Here is a 20,189-nt window from a genome sequence, read left to right as displayed (position 1 = left end):
CTACTACGGCGCTACCTTCCCTATTCAAGGTATAGTCGAAAAATATGCGTTTTTAGTTTGCGATGGAATATGTAGAGACTTTCTGCTGTCCTGATGTCAATGGGGAGCTCGTTCCACCATTGAGGAGCCAGCACAGCAAACAGTTGTGACTTTGTAGTGTGTTTAGCTCGTAGTGACGGAGCTACAAGCCGATTGGCAGAAGCCGAGCGAAGTGAACGAGCTGGGGTGTACGGTTTGCAGGTGGTATGCAGACATCCACTGAGAGATGTCAGTCAGACAGGCAGAGATTCGTGCTGCTACCTGTGTTTCAGATTGGGGAAATGAGAGGAATCAGTTGGGTGTCATCAGCAAAGCTATGGTAGGAAAAACCATGCGAGCGAATGACAGCCGAGAGAGTTGGTGTACAGAGAGAAGAGGAGAGGACCCAGGACTGAGCCCTAAGGGACCCCAGTAGTGAGAGGACAAAGCTCAGACACAGATCCTCTCCAAGTTACCCGGTAAATGCGGTCATTGAGGTAGGATGAGAAGAGGGAGAGCGCAGTGCCTGAGATACCCAGGTCCTGGAGGGAGGAAATAAGGATCTGGTAGTTCACTGTGTCAAAGGCAGTGGAAAGGTCTAGAAGGATAAGGACTGAGGACAGGTTTTCTGGGAAGTTTGATAGGAGGACATCTAATTCTTCCAAGAAGTTTCCCAAGGAACCAGGTAGACCGTAGAGAACAACAATGATTAGTTGATGACCATCACAGCATGAAACTCAAAAGACAATGGGTTAAACAATGGAAGCGGGTAGAGAGCAAAACTCCATTTGGGTGAGATGAGTAGACCTGTGCCACCACCCCGGCCAGTGGGTCTGGCTTTGTGGCTGAAGGAGAAGGCAGAGGAGAGAGCGGCAGGGGTAGATGTGTTGTCTGGTGTGTTCCAAGTCTCAGTGAGAGCCAGGGAAGTCCAGCGATTGCTTGATAGCGAAGCAAGAGATGAAGTCTGCCTTAGGATAGCTGACTGGCAGTTCCAGAGGCCCCCTGTGACGAGGTGTTGGGTCTGTGTGGAGCGGGTGAGATAAATAAGAGAGGAGGGATTTTGATGCATGTGGGAACGAGTCCGAGGTCTATAGTATCTACGAGTAGATGTGCACACAGGTATGGAAAGAAAACACATTTTCACAGGGAAATGTTTATACTCAGCTGCTCCCGAAGACTCCAACGAAAAACTCCAGTGTCTTTATCCTCAGAGCCTTTACTCCAGTGTCTTTATCCTCGGAGTCTCGACTCCAACGTCTTTATCCTCGGAGTCTTCAAACCAGTTTTACACCAGAGTTTGCGATAATTAGCTACAGCTGTCGACCCTGCCCTCAGGTCGTTGGTGGAATGGCCCACCAATCAAAACTGGTCTGACTCAGGACAATAGCAGGATTTCCTTTTAATCAGTGAAGTTTCAGTTTTACAAGAATATGTAATTCTTGCCAAAACTGAACAAAAAGGGTCTGTTTACCACAAGGTAAAATGTAAAATAGAGCTTAAGTCCCTAGTAGAATTAGGTTACGGAACAAATGCTCAAACCCAGTTTCAGTCACTTGAGTAAAAGCAAAAATCACAGCTCAAACAGTTCAAATAAGAAAAACAGTACAGACTAGCAATCTAGTAGATTTAATACAGCAGATACAATAGCAATATAGCAGAGAAACCTCTTTAAAGAATGTACTCAGCCAAGATCCAGGAAGTCTAGAAGTCAGAGGACTCACAGGTAGAGCTGCACACTGAGGAACTGGTTCTCTGGAGTTTGTTAAAAAACATCTCATCTCCTTTTCCATTTACAATTGTTTGTTATAGACTTATATAGCTGTAATGCAATTTTTAGACAATGTCTTAATTCTATTTGCGTATGCAAATACGCCACACTGGTCATATACATATTTAAACTTATATTATTTGATTTGATTTGGGGAATATATATATATATATATATGACCCATATAGTTCAGTTTATTTAATCGAGTTAATTACATTTTTGACCACCTAACACATTTATGGATGTTAACACATACATGTAAATGCCATTTAATTTGTACTAACACATAACAACTCAACTCGTTCAACTCACTGGCAACTCCTGCAGACAGGATAATTATAAAGAGATGTGCTTTTCCAGTTCAGGAGTGTTGTTCTCTTCATTATGGTGAAGGTGACAAAGGCATGTGTGTGCATGGTGTTGGGCTATTGAGTGTGGTGAGGTCACCGAGCATAGGTAACCTTTGAAAGAGAGAGACACTGCTGTGGAGTGATGACAAGGAAACAAAGTCCTCTCAGGACTTCTGTAGCGTTAGACATCCCTGCAGCAGTCTATCATTTTGCAGTCACCAAATTGGTTAGCTAGTAGCTCCTAGTAGCTAGCATTCACGGGAGAAAAACAACAGACAACCATCGTCTCGTTGGTCTGGGAATTCACTCACTGTTTATTCTGCGCATGCGCACAACAGCATCCAAGTGCACGCAGGCACACACGTTCTCATGTGACGTTACTGCATAGGCTATTTAACATGGCTTTGCTACCCATATATACAAATATGCTCAACACTCCCACTCAAAGACATGTGTATAGCTCTCTATAGTGGTAAATAGAAACCAAAAATACATAACTTCAAAATAAAACATGTTGCATACTGGCAGTGTTCTAAAGACTTCAAAAACATCCACATCTGTCAGTTCACATTACTCTCCAAACAAATACCCCTTGAAACTCTCAAACTTAGCCCTTGTCACTGGCTTGGTAAGGACATCAGCTGCCATGTTTTCAGTAGGACAGTATTCTATAGATACTTTCCCTTCAGCGTTTGCAGACCATACAAAGTGATACTTTATATCTATGTGTTTGCTTCTCTGTCTGCATACTGGATTCTTAGATAAAGCTGTCGCCCCCTGATTGTCCTCATATATCTTAACTGGTAGATGCTGGTTACTACCATCTATTCCTCTAAGTAGTTGTACAAGGTACATACTCTCTTGAATAGTGGCTGCTAGTGCCATATACTCAGCTTCACAGGTGGTATAATGCCACCGTTGGCTGCTTCCTACTCTTCCACGATATAACTGGACCATTTTCAGTTAAACTGAAACAGTATCCACTTGTGCTCCTCCTATCATCCCTATCGGCTGCCCAATCAGCATCACTATATCCCTCCAGTTGTAGTATGCTTTCCTCACATTTCTGGTAGTGTAGTTCTTGATCTATAGTACCCTTTAAGTACCTCAGTATGTGTTCTGCTGTAGCCCAATGCTGTTGCTTTGGTTCTGCTAGGTATTAAGATAGTTTACTCACAACCCAGCTCAGGTCAGGTCTGGTACATGTCATAATGTATATCAAGCTACCTACTATCTCTCTATATCCTGTTAAATCAATAACTTCACCCTCACGGTCAAAGTTTAGCTTTTGTTCACATGGGGTGGATCTTGGTTTGCATTCGGACTTTCCAAATTTCGTTAATATCTTCTCTATGTGTCTCTTTTGAGTCATTTTGATCTCTCCCTCACTATGTCTGAAATCGATACCCAGGAAGTGTTTAAGTGGACCCATATCTTTCATCGTAAACCTTCTCTTCAACATTTCTTTTACATCACTGAGTAAGGTGTTGTTACTCGCTGCTATGATTAAGTCATCTACCCATACTAACAGAATTACTTTCTCGTTCTCAGATTTTCTGCTGTAGACACAATGATCAGCATCATTTTGCACAAAACCATTCTCTATAAGGTGCTCATGCAGTAACATGTTCCAGTTACGCCCGGACTGTTTTAAACCATACAATGACTTGTTGAGTTTACACACTAAGTGTTCCCCCTGTTTTTGGCTTGATCTCAAAACCTTCCGGTTGCTCCATGTATACCTCACAGTCTATTGGAGCATGGAGATAAGCAGTCTTCACATCCATTTGGTGTAGGGTAAGATCTTCCTGTACAGCCACCTGCATTAATGCTCGTACAGAGGTCATGTTGGCTGTCGGTGAAAAAGTCTCTTTATAATCAATCCCTTCAACTTGACTATACCCCTTTGCGACATATCTGGCTTTACAAGTCTCAGATCCATCTGGGCTCTCTTTCACTGCATATACCCAGCGACCTCCCACTGCTTGTTTGCCTCTTGGCAGTGGGGTCAGAGTGAAAGTATTATTCTCTGTCAAAGAGTTCATTTCCTCTTTTATCGCGTCAGCCCACCTTTTTGACTTCTTAGAGTCCATTGCCTCTTTAAGTGTTATAGGTACATCACAAGCCACTCTGTAGAAATAATCTACATTTTCACATTCGTCATTATTACACTCAGCTTTACACTGGTACTCTTTTAAGTAATCTGGAGCCTTTCTCTGTCTCATAGGGTATCTCTTTTCTCCCTCTTCTCCCTGAGTACTGTCAGGGTTGGACCTGCCTCAGCAGCCTCTTCAGGCTGTCCCTGACCCTGGTTGACTATCTTTGATGGTGTATCTCCATAACACTCAATGTCTCCCCCCATGTCACAATCTGTCTGAGTCTGTCTATCTGCGCTATTTTTGGTGAGGAATTTCACCAGCCTATGTTTTAGGACTTTTCCTGTCTCGGGATAATACACGTTATATGCTGGACTATATTTGTCATAGCCTACAAGGATCCCCTTTTTGCATCTAGAATCCAGCTTTTTCTTATCCTGCTGATATACGTAGCATTCAGACCCAAATATATTCATGTTAGATAGGTTAGGTGTTTTTCCTGTGAAAACACGGTAAGGTGTCTGCTCTAGCCACTTACTGTAGCACCTGTTGCGGATTTGAGCTGCTGTCTGTACAGCATATGTCCATAATTGCTTTGGGAGGTTACTCTCCAATAGCATGCATCGAGACATCTCGAATAAGGTTCTCCAACCTCTTTCGGCAGTTCCATTCTGATGAGGTGAGTAGGGTGCACTCTTCTCATGCCTTATCAAGTTACTCCTCAGTAAAGACTGGAACTCCTGCCCGGTAAACTCTGTGCCGTTATCAGACCGTATGCACTTTATCTTTCCATATGGAGCTACATCTGCTATGAATTTTTCTGTAGCTTTTGTCGTGTCACTCTTTGCTTTAATAAAGTATGGAAAAATCATCCCACTGTAATCATCAGTAAATGCTATTGCATACCTATATCCATCCTTATCTGCGGGTTCTATAGGACCGCATAGGTCTGTGTGTACTAGCTCTAGTACGGTTGTAGCTTTAGCGTCTGCCTGTCTGTTTCTGCTTTGTGTAAACTTACCCTGTGTGCATATTTCACAGTTTTGGTTGGACTTGTCATGTTTCCCTTTTATAGACATCCCTTCAACCACCTTTTCTAATTTTGCAACATCATCAAAATTACAATGACCAAGTATCTTATGCCACGTTTGAACGTCATGACAACCATACACTTCATCAACATCTTCATCCTCTGCAGTGCTAAGGTAATACAGCCTACCATACACATCCATTTTGATTATGGTACCATCCTTGTGGACCAGCAAGTCATTACTGTCCTTGAAGCGGACCTCAGCTCCGTTGTCTGTCGCTGCTTTGACTGAAAAGATGTTTTGTGGAAACGATGGGATGTAGAGTGCTTGCTTGAGCCTCGTTTTCACCTGACGTCCCTCGCTGTCCAGCAAGTAGACTTCGGCGTCTCCCCTCATCTTCGCCATCCCGCTCACCTTGGATCCGTCAGCGAGCTCGATCATGTGGTCCTCGGGTCTGAAGCTCTTGTCAACTGTTTTGAACTTTGTGGCGTCGTTGATCATGTGTGTTGTGGCGCCGCAGTCGACCATGAGACCCTTCTTGTTTCTTCTTTGTGTAGGACAGTCACTCAGCCTGAAACAGAAAGATGTATGCTCTGCCTCTGTCTCTCCATCAGCTTTCTTCACATGGTCACGGCCACGTCCTCGGCTGCGTCCCCTTCCTCGGTGTGGTGTGTCCCATTTTCGTTCCTCTCTTCTCACCTGGTAACCGTCAGGACATGCCCTGGCCATGTGTCCCTTTTTACCGCACGTGTAACACTCGACATCAGCCAGGTCCATTTTCTTTCCTCTTCCTCTTCCTCGTGGCCACGTTTCCCCGCTAGTCTTCATCACGTTGTCTTCTTCAACATTCACGTCACTCTTCCCATATTTTTCAGTACTCTCGTAACTTCGCAGTTTTGTTTTAAACTCGCCGAACGTTACAGTGTCACTTGTCTGAGTGATGTACACGATGAATGGCTTGTATGAGTCAGGTAATCCTTTTACTACCATAGCCATCTGAAGCCCATCACTAATATGCTCTTCTGCTCTTCTTAATGACGTGAATATAGTCTCTGCTCGAATAATATAGTCCGTGACCGTTTCATTGCTAGCCTTATGGAGCGAGCAAAGTTCACAATACAAACTCACAACGCAGGGTTTGTCTTTTCCCGCATAGTGCTCGCGGAGAATATTCAGTGCTTTTCTTCCATCATGTTTCGCGTCCCTCATTACCAATGAAAAGCTCTTGTTGTCTAGACATTGCACTAGTTCTGCATATGCCTCACCATTCTTTTCCTCGTCTTCCGCGAGAGCTGCTTCGTCACCCTCAGCTATCTCCGGGTCTTCCGAGATAACTTCTCTGAGGCGGTGTAACTCCATGTGCGCGAGGAACCTTGTTTCCCAGAGCTCGTAACTTTTCTCATCACCGTCGAATAAAAGTCTGAACCACCTTTGGCCTGATTGACTGGGCCCATAACCTGTAGCGTTAGACATTCCTGCAGCAGTCTATCGTTTTGCAGTCACCAAATTGGTTAGCTAGTAGCTCCTAGTAGCTAGCATTCACGGGAGAAAAACAACAGACAACCATCGTCTCGTTGGTCTGGGAATTCACTCACTGTTTATTCTGCGCATGCGCACAACAGCATCCAAGTGCACGCAGGCACACACGTTCTCATGTGACGTTACTGCATAGGCTATTTCACATGGCTTTGCTACCCATATATACAAATATGCTCAACAACTTCAAAACATGGACTGGGGCACAGCCAGGTGCTGTTGAAATACCGAGGCCCCTTCAGATTGGGCATTGCTGTCATCACCCGCTGGCTGCTGGCGCTGCCATGTTCATTGGATACATGTCAGAATACAGTTTCAGGCCCTGAACATCTGAGTCACTGACTGGATCCACAACACTTCTCAGGACGGTACAGAACTCCAGAGAGATTGTAAGCAATTCATGAGATCTGGCAAGATAAGATGACATATAACTTTATTTATCCAGAGAGAAAATGTTGTTGTATAGAGAAGGGTAGAGTGAGTTGTATATTCAGTGTTGTCGGGAAAGTCAGTGTGTATTTCAGGAACTGTGTCACTGTTATTCTAGATAATCCACTGAATACTCTGTCCTCAGTTTCTTATTATTTCAGCTTCCAACTAGAGGGAAACTGGTTGGTTTGGCACTCACAGCAACACATTCTTTTAAAGTTCTGGTTCCCTGTAGCTTTATTGGTTTGTAATGCAGAGCAGGAAACAAGCACAAGGGGTTTAGCTAATGCCTCCCTCAGTGTGCAGGCTCAGTGGTTGGGAACCTCTTTTCGGGTGTGGACCCTTGCCTTCGGGCATCTGGTGGGGAGGTTGAGAAAGCCGATGAGCGTGTCTGGGGAAGTGGGATTGTGACTGGAGGGAAGATCTATCCACCAACAGTACTTTGAAGGAGTGGTTCACCTGCAATATATCACTGAATTAGTTCTTAAAACTCAAAGCAGCTCTGCTTACATTGTGGTCCCGGATGCTTGCTGTCATTTATTGACACTGCAGTGCAAGTGAGCACTTTTGGCATCTGTAATTTCAGGCAAAAACATCTAGATTTCTTGCCAACAACTAGACTTTATTGATCACAAATGCCTTGATTGACCCAATGATGATATCCTTACTTTCACCTTTTTTATATGATATCTTCTGTGTCACTGATTCAAAACTCAAGGTGTATGAGTCTTTTGCTGATTTTGATCATACAATATGATGTTTGCATAGAACATAAGTAACCACCTAGTTATTTATGCCCATGAGTGATTCTTAGACAGCGGTGAAATTAACCACAAAGGTCATATAGTCGTAGCCAGCAGTTGTAATCAAATCGATATTACAGAGCGTGCAGTTGGTACATTTGGAAATGTAATGTCCACAGACAGTAGATCGTAGATGGGACACCTGTTATCAAATTTAAACTGCCAAATGTGCCTTTAAGATTTTAGATGACATAGAATGTGACCTTTGTTGAGTGATGATGAGCCTCTGTTCTTTTTCCCTGAAAGGTACTGACAGAGTGACTTCAAACCTCAAGTGATGGAATCATGGTTATACATTTAAATTCTTCACATTGAAACATTTTGAATGTTTATAAACATTCTTAACAGTATTGATATTGGCAACTTATACTGTACAGAATATACTTGGTTCTATAGTATAGCAAATATGTTGAGAATCTTCAGTGACTTTACATGAGGCGCTGAACACTGCTGAGGTAACATTCACATTAAACGGTGTTAGGTTGAAAGACAACCTCCACATGTACTCCACATGTTTGTAGAATAAAACAAACAAATCCAAAATGTTCAGCCTATGCACATTCTGTCCATTATCAAACCTAAATGCAACAAAATGTCTTAAATAACTTTTTAGCATAATTATTATTATTACTATCCATACATTTTCTTTCGCTTATCTGGAGCCGAGTCACGGTGGCAGCAGGCAGAGCAAAATAATCCAGGTAAAGGTTGAAAGTAAATTAAAGCTTTTCCTTCCTTCACCACAGTAGTCTGTCGCAATGCCCACATTACCGCTGATGCCTTCACTTGGGGGCAACAACTCACTCCAATCCCCAGTTGTTAGGTACAACGGCCTCACACTTGGGAGTGCCAACTTTTAGCCCAAAGCCTTCCCACTCAACTGCAAACCACCCCGGTACGTGCTGAAGGTCATGGTCTGATAAAACCAAGAGAACCACCTCATCTGCAAAGAGCAGAAATGCAATTATATCCCCCAACCGGACACTCTCCTTCCCCATGACTGCACCTTCAGATCCTCGCCATGTACATCATGAACAGTATCTTTGACACGGGGCAACCCTGGCAGAGGCCAACACCCACTAAGAATGTGTTTGACATTGTGCTGAGAAAACACAACTCTGCAAGCCTTCTCAATGTTCCACAAACACATGTAGACTGGATAGGCAAACTCCCATGACACCCCACTACAGCCTTCTAAGGGTAAAGAGCTGGTCCACTGTCCACAACCATGACGAAATCAGCATTGCTCCTCCTGGATATGAGGTTTGACAATCGGTCCTTGGAGCCTCCATTCCAGCACCCCGGAATAAGCTTTCCTAGGAGGCGTGTGATACCTTAAGAAGACCTTGTAGACTTTATGAATTGTGGATTTGGACTTTTTTCCTCGCAATGCACCTGTAAAGTGTTGACCAAAAAAGTCTTGTGCCAAAAAAGGTGTGGAATTCAAAATGCTACTTTGTACTTTGAGTGCCAACCAGTTGACCTCTTAGTGGACATTGCTGATTTAGCTGCTTTCAACCAACCAGTTGAATACGGTTGAGCATGACAATCTTTCCCCGTTGCTCCAAAAAAATAAGTTTTTGTGTAGTTTCCTGACCCTCTCTTAACCAACTGAATGATTGACTTAATATTGATGAGAACAGACCTTCATGCCTGATATGACAAGAAGTGCTACACACTTGATGGCATTGTCCCATTAAGTGGAGAATAATCCCGAGTACAGAGATCTGTCCCCGGCCCCTCATCTAGAGAGCTTTGATGACTGTAATCTAGCATTTAGCGTCTCTGCTAATCTCTTTGGATTACGGACTGCATCACTTATCTATATAAGTGATGCAAAGTGGTTCAAATCGCCTGTCAATCTTCCCTCCACTTTCCCACAATGTGTGAAGTGTGTAGACGATGACTGATGATATGTGAGAGGGTCACACATAATGCTGTTATCCTTATGTAGAGGTCAGAGATCATGACAGCGATAGTAAAGGCATATGAAACGTTTACTAGAATCCAGTTACAGTAAAGCAGAATGGGATACAGTAAATGGAACGCCGTCTCATGAGGTGGGTTAATTAAACCAATCATGGAAAAGCCTCAACATTACCTAATGTATTAACATAACAATGAAATGTACCAGTAACACATATTTCTTTTAAAAAGCTGAGAGCTGTTGGTTTTAAGAATAAGGCCTGGGAACAGTTGATACCTGAATTTCTCTTTTCCATTAAAGTAATTCTTTAACAGATTTCAGATCTGTTTTTGGGTCACTTGTTCCACTTCCTGTGGATTTATGCAAAGTGCTGTGATCCCTGCTTTATACACTGCTTAAGTCAGACAGCTGCCAATTTCTGAATTCCACACGAGTTGAATCACACTGAGAAAATGGGCCAAATGTCACCATGAGTTAAACCTGGAACGAAATATAATTGGTCTCACCAATGCTTAAAAAAAAGAGTTAAATCCCATTTACTCTATTTGGGTCCCCAAAAATCACATGAATACTTCACCGAAGGAAATGGACTTATATATAGACCCCTCCCTCAAAAAGACAAGAATGAAAAGGTCTAAACTGACTAACTGTTAAGGATACAGATGGAAATTATTAATGGACACTGGTCCTTTTAAGATGGTCACTATTTTAAGATGCTTTTTAAGATGCCGGGCTTCAATGTCTGATCAAATGTTCACATTTGTTATAATTTGTTGTTATTTAATATTGTAGTTTGCTCACCTCAAAGTTACATTGTTAGTTTTTTTGTTTGTTTTGTCCTTTGCCACTTTGTGTTTTCTCCCCACTTGATTGAGAAGAAAGGTCAGGAGATGCTGGGTTCATCCTCCAGGGAGCATTAACGTGAACAATAAACTCGATTGCAATCTACGTTTTAAATGTGGTATTTCTTGTGTATGAAATTACATTTTGGCTAGACTAGAGGAGAGGTCCGATGGCTGATGAAAACATGAGGATGTATGACCATGAATTGCCTTTGTAAATGTTTTAGTTTTTACCCTCCACCAAAATGTTGGTCAATTGTTGATGGTCAGACTGGAGCAAAGGTCAGGAGGTCACCAAAGACATGTGGAATAATCCTCTGGAAACTATATCAGTCAAGTTTCTAGGCATTTGAAGTATGGACAAATCAACAGTGCAACTCAGCATCAGGTAGAATTGCCTCACATTTGAAATTCTGAAATGGAAATATATTAACCCAATGCACGAGGGTGCTATCCACCAGCATCAGCTGCAGTCAAGTTATGGCAGAAGGAAACTGGATGTCTGAAACACTGTTATACTATATACTATATATGTTATACTAATACTTGGGCAGCACCGCCTGCAGTTTACTTTCACATTTATTTGCTCATGATTTACTTTTGTTTGGCAGGCCCTGCCATCCCTGTTGGAGTGGACGTTCAGGTGGAGAGCTTGGACAGCATCTCTGAGGTTGATATGGTAAGCAAAACCTGCATTTATCCACACATCTACACACCGCCTGTCTACGCCCCTCCCTCTTGGCTGAAACATTCATCCTTGTCTCCATCACCTCTCGACTGGACTACTTAGCATCCTGTAATGCACATCCACGAAAATCATCAACAAACTACAATACATCCAGAATTCAGCTGCTCGCCTCCTCTCCCACTCCCACACCAGAAACCACTTCACCCCAGTCCATCAAAAGCTCCACTGGCTTCCCATACAGACTGCAGCTCAAGATTATCCTCATCACCTACAAAGCCCTTCACAACTCTGAACCCCTTCATACCTGATATCTGACCTCCTGCACCGACACGCTCCCACACGCAACCTCAGATCTGCAGACGCCACCCTCCTCACCCCCCCTACTCTGTCCAACGGGACCTGGGGGGACAGGGCCTTCTCCATTGCTGGCTCCTCCCTCTGGATTTCTCTCCCCCATCACCTCAGACATTCTCCATCACGCACCACTTTCAAAACAGCACTTAAATCTCATCTATTTGCCTTTTTAAAGCGTTATACAAATAAAATGGATTATTATTATTATTATGTTCATACCATGTGTCAGATTATTAAAGATGATGCATATGCTACAGTGTGAGATAAAGACAATAAGGAACTTGATTCATTGCTACATACTGAGGAAAAAATAGAGAAAGTGTACTGTGTGGTAGTGTAAAAACAGGTCGGAGAAAAGTATAATATATATATTTTTCTTTTTATTATAATGATAATAAAAAAATATAGATATTAATATATTCAGTGCATATAAAAACAACAGGTACAACGTGCTTTTAGAAATTGTTGTTGTAATTCAACAAATAACAAAAGAAGAGGAATCAAGTGATTATTAAAACAGCAGAATAAGCAATGAAAAATGATAAAATATTTTTTTTAAATCTGTGAATCAGCAACAATGATTTAAAAATAATCTTCCTACAAACAAACATCTGTGAAATACGTGCAGGAGAGTACATCATAAAGTATTGACATACTATTCCTACACACATACAGTATAAACACACATCTGTACGTAACTCCAGGGACTGTGCGTAGGGCTCTGACTGCTGCCCAGAGGTGACCTCCACTCAGCTGGAACCAGCTGTGTAGCCATCACCTTAAAGCAGCCGAGGCCGAGCAGCTCTGTGTGCAGGTCGATAAGGACAGAGGAAGTTATCTGAGGGCTATAACGTGCTAATGAGTGATGAAGGATATAAAGACCTTTAAGACGTTCTTTCTTCTTGTGTTTGTAGGATTGGCAGTTCAGGCCTGATAAAAGACATTTACAGCGAGGAACCATGAGTGTGTATGATTTGACGTTGGAGTTGCAAAATGTAATGAAGTCTGGCAATATTCCTGAGATGTAGTGCAAAAGATTGCATGACCTTGCTAATATGCGCTTAATGCTGTACTTAAACGTCACGCCTATAATCAGACAGAATGCTGAATATGTGGGAAATGATCTGTGGGCAGGTGGTCAGGACTAATAATCTGTATTGTTGGTTATAAATCAGTGTAAAACAACTTGTTCAAAAATGATATATGATATACCAAAAGCAGTTAAACAGTGGCCAGTCTTTCCCAGCTAATGGGCCAGATGTCCTTGGTTGGTTCTCCCTGTGTGAAGGCAGGGTTCCCCAGTAGCTACTTCAGAGGGCCTTCACGCGTAACCTGGTTGGTTCTCCCTGTGTGAAGGCAGGGTTCCCCAGTAGCTACTTCAGAGGGCCTTCACGCGTAATCTGGTTGGTTCTCCCTGTGTGAAGGCAGGGTTCCCCAGTAGCTACTTCAGAGGGCCTTCACGCGTAATCTGGTTGGTTCTCCCTGTGTGAAGGCAGGGTTCCCCAGTAGCTACTTCAGAGGGCCTTCACGCATAACCTGGTTGGTTGGTTTAAAATGATCTCCAGTCCGTTTGCCTGAGGTTTGGTTTGGTGTGAACACTGCCAGTGGAACCCTGGTGCGGACCAAGAACTGAACCAAGACCTCTTGAAAAGGTATTCTGCGTTGGGAAAGCAATCAAACCAACCAGAGGGTTTTACGATAGCAGAAATGTCATTTTAGAAGAATTTCAAAAGCTAAACTGCTAATAAATCCATCGGCTGATTGTGAAATCTGTTCATGAAGCGATGTTATAATTGGTCCAACACCATGTTTGTCATTTGGTAACTATGGTACCACGTATGCACACCAGCGTGAGTCTTCTCCCTGGGCCCTATTTCTCGTACCAGGCTAACGTAGTTAGCTGGATAATGGCAGTACTCCAGACTTCAGTACTCAGGATAGTTGAACCAGACTTCAGTACTCAGGATAGTTGAACCATCCATCCATCCATCCATTTTCAATACCGCTTATCCTCATTAGGGTCGCGGGGGCGCTGGAGCCTATCCCAGCTGACATAGGGCGAAGGCAGGGGACACCCTGGACAGGCCGCCAGTCCATCGAGGGCACATGTAGGGACATACAACCATTCACTCTCACATTCACACCTATGGGCAATTTAGTTGAACCAGACTTCAGTAATCAGGATAGTTGAACCAGACTTCAGTACTCAGGATAGTTGAACCAGACTTCAGTAATCAGGATAGTTGAACCAGACTTCAGTACTCAGGATAGTTGAACCAGACTTCAGTACTCAGGATAGTTGAACCAGACTTCAGTACTCAGGATAGTTGAACCAGACTTCAGTACTCAGGATAGTTGAACCAGACTTCAGTACTCAGGATAGTTGAAACAGACTTCAGTACTCAGGATAGTTGAACCAGACTTCAGTACTCAGGATAGTTGAACCAGACTTCAGTACTCAGGATAGTTGAACCAGACTTCAGTACTCAGGATAGTTGAACCAGACTTCAGTAATCAGGATAGTTGAACCAGACTTCAGTAATCAGGATAGTTGAACCAGACTTCAGTACTCAGGATAGTTGAACGGCTCAAGAAGGTCTTTAATAAATGGATAGCGCTCGTATAGGAAGTCATCATCACAATCTTATTAATCTAACTAATATCACTCCATCTGTATTGTTGGTTATAAATCAGTGTAAAACAACTTGTTCAAAAATGATATATGATATACCAAAAGCAGTTAAACAGTGGCCAGTCTTTCCCAGCTAATGGGCCAGATGTCCTTGGTTGGTTCTCCCTGTGTGAAGGCAGGGTTCCCCAGTAGCTACTTCAGAGGGCCTTCACGCGTAACCTGGTTGGTTCTCCCTGTGTGAAGGCAGGGTTCCCCAGTAGCTACTTCAGAGGGCCTTCACGCGTAATCTGGTTGGTTCTCCCTGTGTGAAGGCAGGGTTCCCCAGTAGCTACTTCAGAGGGCCTTCACGCGTAATCTGGTTGGTTCTCCCTGTGTGAAGGCAGGGTTCCCCAGTAGCTACTTCAGAGGGCCTTCACGCATAACCTGGTTGGTTGGTTTAAAATGATCTCCAGTCCGTTTGCCTGAGGTTTGGTTTGGTGTGAACACTGCCAGTGGAACCCTGGTGCGGACCAAGAACTGAACCAAGACCTCTTGAAAAGGTATTCTGCGTTGGGAAAGCAATCAAACCAACCAGAGGGTTTTACGATAGCAGAAATGTCATTTTAGAAGAATTTCAAAAGCTAAACTGCTAATAAATCCATCGGCTGATTGTGAAATCTGTTCATGAAGCGATGTTATAATTGGTCCAACACCATGTTTGTCATTTGGTAACTATGGTACCACGTATGCACACCAGCGTGAGTCTTCTCCCTGGGCCCTATTTCTCGTACCAGGCTAACGTAGTTAGCTGGATAATGGCAGTACTCCAGACTTCAGTACTCAGGATAGTTGAACCAGACTTCAGTACTCAGGATAGTTGAACCATCCATCCATCCATCCATTTTCAATACCGCTTATCCTCATTAGGGTCGCGGGGGCGCTGGAGCCTATCCCAGCTGACATAGGGCGAAGGCAGGGGACACCCTGGACAGGCCGCCAGTCCATCGAGGGCACATGTAGGGACATACAACCATTCACTCTCACATTCACACCTATGGGCAATTTAGTTGAACCAGACTTCAGTAATCAGGATAGTTGAACCAGACTTCAGTACTCAGGATAGTTGAACCAGACTTCAGTAATCAGGATAGTTGAACCAGACTTCAGTACTCAGGATAGTTGAACCAGACTTCAGTACTCAGGATAGTTGAACCAGACTTCAGTAATCAGGATAGTTGAACCAGACTTCAGTAATCAGGATAGTTGAACCAGACTTCAGTACTCAGGATAGTTGAACCAGACTTCAGTACTCAGGATAGTTGAAACAGACTTCAGTACTCAGGATAGTTGAACCAGACTTCAGTACTCAGGATAGTTGAACCAGACTTCAGTACTCAGGATAGTTGAACCAGACTTCAGTACTCAGGATAGTTGAACCAGACTTCAGTAATCAGGATAGTTGAACCAGACTTCAGTAATCAGGATAGTTGAACCAGACTTCAGTACTCAGGATAGTTGAACGGCTCAAGAAGGTCTTTAATAAATGGATAGCGCTCGTATAGGAAGTCATCATCACAATCTTATTAATCTAACTAATATCACTCCATCTGTATTGTTGGTTATAAATCAGTGTAAAACAACTTGTTCAAAAATGATATATGATATACCAAAAGCAGTTAAACAGTGGCCAGTCTTTCCCAGCTAATGGGCCAGATGTCCTTGGTTGGTTCTCCCTGTGTGAAGGCAGGGTTCCCCAGTAGCTACTTCAGAGGGCCTTCACGCGTAACCTGGTTGGTTCTCCCTGTGTGAAGGCAGGGTTCCCCAGTAGCTACTTCAGAGGGCCTTCACGCGTAATCTGGTTGGTTCTCCCTGTGTGAAGGCAGGGTTCCCCAGTAGCTACTTCAGAGGGCCTTCACGCGTAATCTGGTTGGTTCTCCCTGTGTGAAGGCAGGGTTCCCCAGTAGCTACTTCAGAGGGCCTTCACGCATAACCTGGTTGGTTGGTTTAAAATGATCTCCAGTCCGTTTGCCTGAGGTTTGGTTTGGTGTGAACACTGCCAGTGGAACCCTGGTGCGGACCAAGAACTGAACCAAGACCTCTTGAAAAGGTATTCTGCGTTGGGAAAGCAATCAAACCAACCAGAGGGTTTTACGATAGCAGAAATGTCATTTTAGAAGAATTTCAAAAGCTAAACTGCTAATAAATCCATCGGCTGATTGTGAAATCTGTTCATGAAGCGATGTTATAATTGGTCCAACACCATGTTTGTCATTTGGTAACTATGGTACCACGTATGCACACCAGCGTGAGTCTTCTCCCTGGGCCCTATTTCTCGTACCAGGCTAACGTAGTTAGCTGGATAATGGCAGTACTCCAGACTTCAGTACTCAGGATAGTTGAACCAGACTTCAGTACTCAGGATAGTTGAACCATCCATCCATCCATCCATTTTCAATACCGCTTATCCTCATTAGGGTCGCGGGGGCGCTGGAGCCTATCCCAGCTGACATAGGGCGAAGGCAGGGGACACCCTGGACAGGCCGCCAGTCCATCGAGGGCACATGTAGGGACATACAACCATTCACTCTCACATTCACACCTATGGGCAATTTAGTTGAACCAGACTTCAGTAATCAGGATAGTTGAACCAGACTTCAGTACTCAGGATAGTTGAACCAGACTTCAGTAATCAGGATAGTTGAACCAGACTTCAGTACTCAGGATAGTTGAACCAGACTTCAGTACTCAGGATAGTTGAACCAGACTTCAGTAATCAGGATAGTTGAACCAGACTTCAGTAATCAGGATAGTTGAACCAGACTTCAGTACTCAGGATAGTTGAACCAGACTTCAGTACTCAGGATAGTTGAAACAGACTTCAGTACTCAGGATAGTTGAACCAGACTTCAGTACTCAGGATAGTTGAACCAGACTTCAGTACTCAGGATAGTTGAACCAGACTTCAGTACTCAGGATAGTTGAACCAGACTTCAGTAATCAGGATAGTTGAACCAGACTTCAGTAATCAGGATAGTTGAACCAGACTTCAGTACTCAGGATAGTTGAACGGCTCAAGAAGGTCTTTAATAAATGGATAGCGCTCGTATAGGAAGTCATCATCACAATCTTATTAATCTAACTAATATCACTCCATCAATGGGATTTCTGAGGAAGGGAGCTGCAAGCTTATCCAGCTAATTTAAGTTAGCTGCTGGAGCAGGTTTAAATTTATGGATGTGTTGCTATGGTGATTTTGACAAACTTGCTTCGTGGAACAGAAAACATGATTTTCTAACAGCACAAATGCAAATAAACTCAAAGGAAGAGACTCTTTTTTCTCCACTGACGAGCAGGAGATGATCATGAACGTATATGAGGAATTCCAGACCATAATCATGTTAACATCTAACACCGCCACCGCTCCGAGGGCTAGACAAGAAGCATAGCAACATATCATACAAGTTAAATGTGTAATGCTGCATTCACATGAATATTCACAACGCTTTACTCGCGTGATTTTACTTGCCCGACTATTTGTGGTTAATTCATTCACTTCATTCGTGCTAGAGAGGGGGCGTGGCTTATCTCAGTGGAAACATTTATAACTTCCGCCATCCACCATGGAAGAAATAACCACTATTTCTGCTTTATACTTGTTGTGGACGTGCACAAACGTCGGAACATCTAATGCCCTCGTGTTTGGGTTCATAACATTAATATCATATATATATTTATACATAACATCACCGGTAGGCTCACACAGCTCGGTGACTTTCACCGACTATACGTTTAGATAAGTGGATGGAAATCGTCTTTATTCGCATCCATTCGTCTGTGCATTGACTTTCATGAATCTACTCGCAACGCTTTTGGTGTGAACGTAGCATCAGTGTTGGGAAAATGTATCGCCTCATTTTAAGTGCCTCATCACCCTAATCAATCCAATTATATTTCTTTAAATGTGCCTGCTGGCAGTCGGCTTAATGGCATGCATCATCCAATGAGATCTAAAATAACTATCTCAACTCTTTCAGAACAAGTAGATAATATATATGTGTATATTCATGTATGTGCAGATGACCATATAGAACTTTTATTGCATTTACACGGACATGGCCAGGGAACGTAATGAACACATCCATGAGTTCCACCAAAACCACGGCATACAGCGGCTTTCCCAATGTTCTGCATAGCCAACACTGTAGAACAATGTATCATAATGTACAACGATGTACCACAATGTACCACACTGTACCACAATGTACCACACTGTACAACAATGTACCACAATGTACAACGATGTACCACAATGTACAACAATGTACAACGATGTACCACAATGTACCACACTGTACAACGATGTACCACATTGTACAACAATGTACCACAATGTACAACACTGTACCACACTGTACAACGATGTACCACAATGTACAACGATGTACCACAATGTACCACATTGTACAACAATGTACCACAATGTACCACACTGTACCACACTGTACAACGATGTACCACAATGTACAACGATGTACCACAATGTACCACATTGTACAACAATGTACCACAATGTACCACACTGTACCACAATGTACAACAATGTACCACAATGTACAACGATGTACCACAATGTACCACACTGTACAACGATGTACCACACTGTACCACAATGTACCACAATGTACAACGATGTACCACAATGTACAATGATGTACCACAATGTACCACATTGTAAAACAATGTACCACAATGTACAACACTGTACCACACTGTACAACGATGTACCACAATGTACCACATTGTACAACAATGTACCACAATGTACCACAATGTACAATGATGTACCACAATGTACCGCACTGTACAACAATGTACAACGATGTACCACACTGTACAACAATGTACCACAATGTACCACACTGTAGAACAATGTACAACACTGTACAACACTGTACAACACTGTACAACACTGTACAACACTGTACAACAATGTACCACAATGTACCACAATGTACCACACTGTACCACAATGTACCACAATGTACCGCAATGTACCACAATGTACCACACTGTACCACAATGTACCACAATGTACCACAATGTACCACACTGTACCACAATGTACCACAATGTACCACAATGTACCACACTGTACCACAAGGCTCTGCAAACAGTCTGTGTGGTGTTCAGTGTGCGGCTCCAGAAGGTCTTTTTTAAATGATTCCTCGTGGGCAGAATGGATAGCGCTCGTACAGGAAGTCATCATTACGTCATAAGAACTCTCTCCCTATAAAACGTTAATTTAACTAATATCGCTCCTTCATCAATGAGGAAGTGAGCTGCCACTTTCTTCAGGGGGAGTGGACAGATTATCCAGCTAGACTGAATGAGCCTGCGCTGGAGCAGGTTCATATTTTCTGATGTGTTGCTATGGTGATTTTGCCGAACTTGGTTCGAGGAACCGAAAACCCTGACTTGTGTAATCTGATCCGCAAAATGATCCCGCTAACCACGTTAGCCAGGTACGAGAAATAGGGCCCTGATGTAGGTCAAAAGATGTTGTGCTTGTATCCGACTCTGTGTACTTAGTCAGTTCATTAAGTCCATTAAAGTGTGTGACAGTGATCCCACAGTAATAAGCCCCACATCATTACAATAACATACTAGACAACTCATGCACATGCCCGTGTCCGTGTGCTCCCCAACGTTGACTAATAAGAGTAATAATGCTTATAG

The 20,189-nt window shown here is 43.1% G+C and overlaps 1 protein-coding gene and 1 long non-coding RNA gene across 3 annotated transcripts in view; both read left to right on the top strand.

The window, feature by feature from the left end:
* Window positions 1-20,189, top strand: part of LOC117751297 — an 830,737-nt gene that overhangs the window by 19,455 nt on the left and 791,093 nt on the right. The gene's annotated exons all lie outside the window — the stretch shown is intronic.
* The window catches only part of gabrr2a (gamma-aminobutyric acid type A receptor subunit rho2a), a 57,499-nt gene that overhangs the window by 14,120 nt on the left and 23,190 nt on the right, over window positions 1-20,189 (top strand). For both annotated transcript variants that reach the window (XM_034563057.1, XM_034563056.1), the window contains exon 3: window positions 11,412-11,479. In XM_034563057.1, the coding sequence (XP_034418948.1) occupies window positions 11,412-11,479 (68 nt within the window). The remainder of the gene's footprint in view (window positions 1-11,411; window positions 11,480-20,189) is intronic.

This window comes from Cyclopterus lumpus, chromosome 22, assembly GCF_009769545.1.
Source record: "Cyclopterus lumpus isolate fCycLum1 chromosome 22, fCycLum1.pri, whole genome shotgun sequence".
In the NCBI taxonomy this organism is placed as follows: Eukaryota; Metazoa; Chordata; class Actinopteri; order Perciformes; family Cyclopteridae; genus Cyclopterus; species Cyclopterus lumpus.
This window is presented reverse-complemented; position numbering and strand designations above follow the sequence as displayed.